The 8,727-nt window shown below is 40.9% G+C and overlaps 1 protein-coding gene across 1 annotated transcript; it reads left to right on the top strand.

The window, feature by feature from the left end:
- The first annotated feature begins 265 nt into the window (after positions 1-265).
- Positions 266-1,679, top strand: LOC108292407 (small proline-rich protein 2E). Its single transcript, XM_017513285.1, has 2 exons — positions 266-332; positions 1,045-1,679. The coding sequence occupies exon 2, from the start codon at positions 1,064-1,066 to the stop codon at positions 1,280-1,282; it is 219 nt and encodes a 72-aa protein (XP_017368774.1). The 5' UTR covers positions 266-332; positions 1,045-1,063; the 3' UTR covers positions 1,283-1,679.
- The last annotated feature ends 7,048 nt before the right edge of the window (positions 1,680-8,727 follow it).

Genomic DNA, 8,727 nt, shown 5'->3' with positions numbered 1-8,727 from the left:
CAAGAAAGAGAGCTCTTTACCACCACTTAAGGGATCTCCCAATTCCCTCTTTGCTATAACTCACTGAAACTGAGATCTAAGGCAGGGCCTCCATGAGTTAGGAGCACTTAATCCAGTGGGGAGATCCCAGAACAGGATATTTCCTAGTTTGAGAATGCCTTTCATGCCAGTTATGGATAAATTTGCATTTTAGTAGGGACATTGCTGGAGCAGCCCAGCTTTAGGCAGTTCCACTTCCTGCTGGGTGGGGTAGCAAGCCCTATAAAGAGGTTCCCTGCTGCACGACTCCTAAACTCCTGGTACCTGAGCACCGATCTGTCTTGGAGAACCCGGTGAGTCTGCTTCCTTGAGTTCCTCTGTTTTTGTGTTCTGTAATGTTGAATTTAATCTGAATACAGCAAGTTTGGAGGATCCAAAACGATGATCTTTGGTTTGGTGATACTTAGTGGATGAACCACAGGGTTTGACAACACGATACCGTGGTTTAGATTGCTTTTAAAAAAATGCAGAGTTACAGGTCCATATGGACAGAGATGTTAATAGGAAAGAATTATTAAAAGAAGAGAAAAGGATGAGGTACTTTTCTCTTTTCCATGTTTTTCTGGCATCCTTTTCAAAGTTTTGTATCTCAGCAGGTGTGAGGGCCTGGAATTCTTCCTGAACAGCTCTTTGCTCTGTTCCCAAGTCACCTTCCTGGGACTTTACAACAGATAATGATGATAGGAATGGCTTGTGAGATTGCCTGAGGTGTCTGCACTTGTGACTGCCTTTTCTGAAGATGTTTTTTGTGGAATCACATGATTCGTTTTTTATGACAGAGATTGTTTTTGGAAAAATTGTATGAGAAAAGGCAGGATTTCCCAGGTCTGCTGAAGCAACTTGCTAAAGTGGAAAACAGAAGATAGTTAGTCATGAAAAGGGAGCTAAGAGTTCAAATCAATTTTTGGAAATTGGAGAAATAATATGCTATGGTATTACATAAGCTTTGGCTTCTCTCTCTGTAGGAATCCCTTCCCGTGAACACTGTCATATCATTTCTTTCAGATTCTGAGATTCCAGCAGGATGTCTTATCAACAGCAGCAGTGTAAGCAGCCCTGCCAGCCACCTCCTGTGTGCCCCACACCAAAGCGCCCAGAGCCATGTCCACCCCCGAAGTGTCCTGAGCCCTGCCCACCACCAAAGTGTCCAGAGTCCTGCCCACCTCAGCAGTGCCAGCAGAAATGTCCTCCTGTGCCACCTTCCCCACCCTGCCAGCCAAAGTGTCCACCCAAAAGCAAGTAACAGTTTCAGTGTTGATCAGGACCATGAAAGGATGAGGATAATTGGCCCACCTCATTCTGCAGCGCCACCTGCATCTTCTCATCACAGCCTACCATGGATACACAGGGAGCTTCTTTCCCCTTTGCCTGTGATCTGCTGGTTATGATCCCTGACAGCAAAAGATTTCCTTTCTGAGGCTGTCATACTGCCACCATCCAGGTGGAGACTGAGAAAAGGAAGTCCTCAGCTGTTCCAGCTCCCACAGCTTTGGAAGAAAGAGCAGCAGCTCTCTCCCTGGGAACCATCAGAGAATTCTGTTGATGTGTTCTGTGTCTGTCTGTCACCTGGGCATGAGCTTCTCCCACCTGTGTCATTGTCACTTTTCTTTCACTCCCTGATTAAAGTATCTATGCATATATATTTGTCAATGGATCTTTTGGTTCTCTTCAAATCTGCTTTATTAGCAATATTATACAATCATTTGGGTTTATTTCCATCTTTCTGTGATTCACAGTAGGATCTCACAATTTGGGTCATTCCACAGATTATTTCTTCACCATTTTAAACTCCTTTTATTTTCCTTCATTAGTGTTTGACTGATTTGAGGAATTTATTACTGAATTTCTCTCGATGTCAATCTCTTTAATGCAAAGTGAGCAAAATAACATTTACATCACAAACCAGTCTAAGGCATACAATTGGATTAGTATCTGATATTTGATTGGTACATTGCCTGACATATAATTAGGTGTCATTTCATAGAGGTTTATTCACAGCAATATATCATCATTGTTTTCACCATCCCCATCGCCACCACCACCTCCATTATCATCACTCCCGGCCACAACATCTCTATATATGTACCAGCCAGAGCGTGGCTTGAATGTAACTAATGTAGGAAATCAGAAGACTCTCTAATGTTATTCGTATTGACTAGTAATATTTCTACACATTTACTGCACACATATACTAGTTTTTACATGAATAGACTGTGTTAATGATCAAGTCAGGATATTAGGAACTTTAGGGCATTCATCACCTGGAGCATTTCTCTTTCCTCTTTGTTGGGAACATTTTCATTCCTCTCTTCTAGCTGTTTTGAAGTATACGATACATTGTTGTATACTGTAGTCACCTTACTCTGCTATCACATATGAAAACTTACTCCTTTTATGTATCTATATGTTTTTGCTTATTAACCAGTATTTCTTCATCCTCTATCCCCCCGAACACCCTCCCCTGCCTCTGGTATCTATCATTACACTCTCTACCTTTATAGATCAACTTTTGTAGTCCCCGCATATGAGCGAGAACATGAAATACTTGTCTTTCTCTGCTTGATTTATTTACTTAGAATGATGACCTCTAGTTCCATCTGTGTTGCTGCCAATGATAAGATTTAATTCTCTTTATTACAATGGAATGGCATTTCATTGTGCATCTATGCATATTTTCTTTATCCATTTATTCATCAATGGACACAGGTTACACACCTTTTCTATTGTGAATAGTACTGCAATAACCTCAGGAGTTCAGGCATCCCTTTGAGGCACTGATTTCTTTTCCTTTGAATAGATACATAGTAATTGGATTGCTGGATTGAATGGTAGTTCCGTTTTAGTTTTTGGAGAAATCTTTGCACTGTCTTGCATAGCAGCTGTGCTAATTTACAGCCCCACCAAGAGTATACAAGGCTTCCTTTTTCTTTGCATCTTCTCCAGCATAATATTTTTTAGCTCTTATGTTCAGGGGTACATGTGCAGGTTTGTTACATAGGCAAACTCGTGTCACAGGGTTTAATTATAGTACTCATTAGCTATTTTTCCTGATCCTCTCCATTTCCTGTGGTAGGCGCCAGTGTCTGCTGTTTTCTCATCATTTAATTCACATTTGTAAGTGAGAACATGTGGTATTTGAATTTCCGTTCCTGCATTAGCTTGCTAAGGATAATGGTCTCCAGCTTCATCTATGTACCTGTAAAGGACATGATCCCCTTCCTTTCTATGGCTGCATAGTATTCCATGGTGTATATGTACACATGTACCATATTTTCTTTGTCTAGTCTATCATTGATGGGCACTGAGTTTGATTCCATGTCTTTGCTATTATGAATAGTGTTGCAATGAACATAACACATGCATGTGTCTTTATAATATAGAATGGCTTATATTCCTTTGGGTTTACGCCAAGTAATGGGATAGCTGGTTGGAATGGTAGTTCTGCTTTAAGGTCTTTGAGTTAATTGCCTTCTGAACTGGGTATTTTTGTCTGTCATCTGCTGTGTCATTTTATTGTGATTCTTAGCCTTCTTGGATTGGGTTTCAGAATAGTCCTGCATCTTATTGATCTTCCTTCCTATCCATATTTTGGGTGCAATTTCTACCATTTCATCCATCTCAGCCCAGTTCAGAACGCTTGCCGAGGAGGTCATGTGATCATTTGGAAGAAAGAAGGCAAGCTTGCGTTTTGAGTTTTCAGAATTCTTGCATTGCTTCTTTCTTATCTTTGTGTCTTATGTTTTTTCAGTCTTTGAAGTTGGCAATGTTTGGATGGGTTTCATTTTTTTTAAATCTCATTTGATAACCTTGAGCTTTTGATTGTGGCGTAAGGTCAATCCAGACAACTGGCTTCATTTCTGAAAGATTGTAGGGCCCCAACACTCAGCTCCCAACTCCTGGACTGCATTCTGTAACTCTGGGGGAATTGTATCAGGCTTGACTTTGTTCTTTGGCTCCCCCAGGATAGGAATCCACTGTGCCTTGGAGGCTGATGTGCTCCCTGACCCCTGGCCACTACACTGTGATGGGTGGTGTCAGCCAAAGTGTTTAGCAGTATGATGCCAGCGGGGTCCATTTTTGTTTTGTATGTGCCAGGAGCAGTGGCAGCATGGCAGGGTGCATACTCTTAGGCTGGGGCAGGATTCTAGCAGGTGCTAGGGTATCTGCCTCTGTGAAGGTAATGTAGCTTGGGGCTGTAGGGAGTCCCTGCTGGTGACTGTGTGTGGTCACACTTGTATTATTGGTATTTGGGTGGGGTGCTGGCAGGTGCAGATCTGTGTGCTGTCTCTGTGTGTAGTGGGAAGGTGTGGTTGTTGGTGGTGCAGGAGTTTCCAGTGTTGGCACAAGTGTATATGCTGGCATGGGCAGTACACTGGCAGGGGTGGGGCTGGCTGGCTCCAAGACTGCAACAGCCATAATGGCCATCACCAGGGAGAAGGGAGCTGACTGTACTCTCACTGCAGCAGTGGCAGAGAAGGATGCACACACTCACATGTACTGCTGCGGAGAGGAAAGCAAAACTCACTCATGCACACATATGCTGGCAAAGCGACATGGCATGTTGCTCTGAGCCCAGGGGAAGCTGCAGTTTGTGGAGCAAGCAGATGGGCTAGTGGGTGATTGCGGGCAGCTGTCCCATTGGAGTTCTCCACTTGTCAACTGTGGTCTGCCAGCACAGAGGCTATGATGTGGGTCCCAAGGGCATTGGTGTTTTCCCTACAAGCAGGTGCAGCCAGGCTGGCACCCCAAGAGAAGCCAGCTGACCAGGGAGTGCTCAGGTCAGACTGGCCCCATCTCAAGGGCAAGATTGCCCTGTAGAGTTCAGGTCCAGTGGTTCCCGGAGAGCTAAAGTCTTCAATGAGAGAAGTGGAGTCTAGGGAGATGGCCATTCCTGGCCCTGCTCCACTGCAGATACTCCCCCACCAAGCCCTTTGGGGTCCACGTCAGCCGGGGTGCTGTCCTGTCACTCCTCTAAGCAGCTCTCCCTTCCAACTGGAGTGTCCCTGGTGGTTGAGGAGGTCTCCTTCTGCCTGGATTCCAGAGGCCCATGGCGAGAGTCGGTAGCTTCCTGCCAGTTCAACTCAGCTGTTCCCCTGAAGTCGCTGGAGACCAGGAACGAGTCCAGGTGTGTAGTGTCCCTGTGCAGGGTTCCTAACTTCCTCTCGTTTCAGCCTAGCTTCTGGGTCTTCCCTTTGTTCACTTCCAGTGCCTTCCCTCTGAATATCCGTTAGAAGTGCACCTGCCATCTCGGTTCCTCAGTGGCAGCTGTTCCACCTGGCTGCGTCCTATTGGCTATCTTGCCCCGAGCCACAGGAATTATCTGGTATGATAAATGTTTCTGAGGCTTTTTTTTTTTTTCATCAATATTCATGAGGAATGTTGGTCTGTAGTTTTCATTCCTTGTAGTGTCTTTGTCTGGTTTTTGTATCAGCATAATGGCGGGCCTCATGGAACGAGACAGGGAGTATTCCATATTTTCTGTTTCCCTTTTTGAAAGATTTTGAGAAGGATTGGTAGATACATCTCCAGTAAATCCTTCTGGTTCAACATTTTTTTTTTCTTGTGGGATTTTAAATTAGGAATTCAATTTCTTTACTTATTATATATCCAAATTTTCTATTTCTTCATGATTTGGTTTGGTAGATAGTGTATATCTAAGAATTTGTTCATTTCAACTGGGTTATTGGATAAACTGACAGAATTGTTCATAGTTTCCTCTTCAGATTTTTTCATTTCTGTCAAATCAGTAGTAATGTCCCCACTTTCTTTGTGATTTTAGCTATTTGAGTGTTATATTGTATTTTTCTCTGTAGTTAATCTGTCTAAAGATTTGCCAATTTTATTTACTTTTTCAAAGAAGTAACAACTTTATTGATTTTTCTTTACTGTTTGTTTGTATTTTATTAGTATGTCTACTCTAGGCTCATATTTGCTTTTTTGGGGCTTAGTGTATTTTATCTTTTGTAGCTTCCTAAGTTGTATTATGAGGTTATTGGTCTGAGAATTATTTTTTTCATTAAAAATGTATATGATTATGGCTATAAATTTCCCTGTTAGCACTGCTTTGGCTTCAACCCACAAATTTTGGTATCGTGTGTTTTGTTGTCAGTAGTGTCAAGCAATTTCTAATTTTCTCTGTGATTTCTTTTTCGATCTGTTGGTTGTTTAAGAATTTGTTGTTCTCCGGGTGCAGTGGCTCATGCCTGTAATTCTAGCACTTTGGGAGGCTGAGACAGACGGATCACCTTAGGTCAGAAGTTTGAGAGCAGCCTGGAGAAACCTAGTGTCTATAAAAAAATGCAAAATTAGCTGGGTATGGTGGCATATACTGTAACCCAAGCTATTCGGGAGGCTGAGGCAGGAGAATTGCTTGAACCCAGGAGTCAGAGGTTGTGGCGAGCTGAGATCATGTCTTTGCACTCCAGCCTGGGCAATAAAAGAGTGAAACTCCATTTCAAAACAACAACAACAAAAGAATTTATTGTTTAATTTCCACAAATGTGTGAAATTTTCAGTTTTAATTTGATTATAGGTTTTTTTCTTTTTTTAAATTATCCTTTAAATTCTGGAGTATATGGGCAGATTGTGCAGAATTGTTGCATAGGTATACACATGCCATGGTGGTTTGCTGCATCCATCTGCATGTGACCTACATTAGATATTTCTCCTAATGCTTTCCTTTCCCATTCCCCCTACCTCCTGCTATTTCTCCCCTAGCTCCCCATCCTCCAAGAGGCCTCAGTGTGTGATGTTCCCCTCCCTGTGTCCATGTGTCCTCATTGTTCAATACCTATTTATGATTGAGAACATGCGGTTTTTGGTTTTTCTGTTCTTCTGTCAGTTGCCTGAGAATGATGGTTTCCAGCTTCATCCATGTCCCTGCAAAGGACATAAACTCATCCTATTTTATGGCTGCATAGTATTCCATGGTGTGTATGTGCCACATTTTCTTTATCTAGTCTATCATTGATGCGTTGGTTCTAAGTCTTTGCTATTGTAAACAGTGCCACAATGAACATACATGTGCATGTGCCTTTATGTTAGAATGTTTTATAATCCTTTGGGTATATGCTAGTAATGGGATTGCTAGGTCAAATGGTATTTCTATTTCTAGATCCATGAGGAATCACCACACTGTCCTCCACAATGGTTGAACTAATTTACACTCACACCAACAGTGTAAAAGCTTTCCTATTTCCCCAGATCCTCTCCAGCATCTGTTGTCTCTAGATTTTTTAAGGATCGCCATTCTAACTGGCATGTGATGGTATTTCAATGTGGTTTTGATTTGTCTTTCTCTAATGACAAGTGATGATGAGCATTTTTTCATATGCTTGTTGGCCGCATAATTGTCTTCTTTTGAAGTGTCTGTTCATATCCTTCACCCACTTTTTGATGGGGTTTTTGGTTTTTTTCTTGTAAATTTGTTTTAGTTCTTTGTAGATTCTGGATATTAGCCGTTTGTGAGATGGGCAGCTTGCAAAAAATTTTTTTCCCATTCTGTTGGTTGCTGGTTCACTCTAATGATTGTTTCTTTTGCCATGCAGAAGATCTTAAGTTTGATTAGATCCCATTTGTATAGGTTTTCAGTTTTATTCTATTGTGGCTGGGAAAGTATTTTGTATGATTTTAGTCATTGAAAATATATTCACTTGTTTCCTAGCCTAATATGTGGTCTGTCCTGGAGAGTGTTCTCCCATGTTCTCTTGAGAAAACTTTAAGGTATATTCTGCTCCTTTTGGGTGGAGTGTTCTATATTTGTCTGTTTGGTCCAATTGGCTTTTATATTTAAGTCCTCTATTTTTTTTAAACTTCTATTATTTTAGCCATTTTTGATAGTGAAGTATTCATGTTTTCAACATTTAGTATACACCTATCAATTTCCTCTTTTAATTTCTCTCACTTTATCTTTGTATATTTTGGAGTTCTGATGTTTAGTAAATGTATGTTTATAACTTCTGTAATTTCTTGATGAATAAATCTCTTTAACAATATATATGTCCTTTCTAGTCTTTTATAACAGTTCTCAAAGTTAATTGTGTCTAATGTTAGTATAGCCACCTCCCATCTTTTTTGGATACTATTTACATGAAATATATATGTCCTTTGTAGTCTTTTATAAGAGTTCTCAAACTTAATTGTGTCTAATGTTAGTGTATCCACCTCTGGTCCTTCTGGATTTACTGCTTTTTTGTATATTGTTTGTCTTTCAATACTGTCTGATTTCTGTTTATTTGATTTTTTGGGGGTAAAATTAATTTACTGCCTTTTATCTTTTGCGTGTACTCAGAAATATTTTTTTTTGTTTTAATGGGAATTATACGTACTATCATAAAGTTATATTAATCTAATTTAAATTAACACCCATTGAACTCCAATTGCATCGAAAAGTTGACTTATACCCAGCCTGGCCAACATGGTGAAACCCTGTCTCTACTAAAAACACAAGAATTAGCTGGGTGTGGTGGCATGCGTCTGTCTGTAATTTCTGAGGCACGAGAATTACTTGAAACCAAGAAGCAGGGTTGCAGTGAGCCAAGATCATGGCACTGCATTCCAGCCTGCATGATGGAGTGAGACTCTGTCTCAACAACAACAACAAAATAAATAAAGAGAGAGAGAGAAGTTGTACAATCCTATCTTCTTTTTATGTTTAGTTCACAAATTACATCTTTATACACGTGTGTT

Source organism: Cebus imitator, unplaced genomic scaffold (genome assembly GCF_001604975.1).
Source record: "Cebus imitator isolate Cc_AM_T3 unplaced genomic scaffold, Cebus_imitator-1.0 Scaffold491, whole genome shotgun sequence".
NCBI classification, from domain to species: domain Eukaryota; kingdom Metazoa; phylum Chordata; class Mammalia; order Primates; family Cebidae; genus Cebus; species Cebus imitator.
This window is presented reverse-complemented; position numbering and strand designations above follow the sequence as displayed.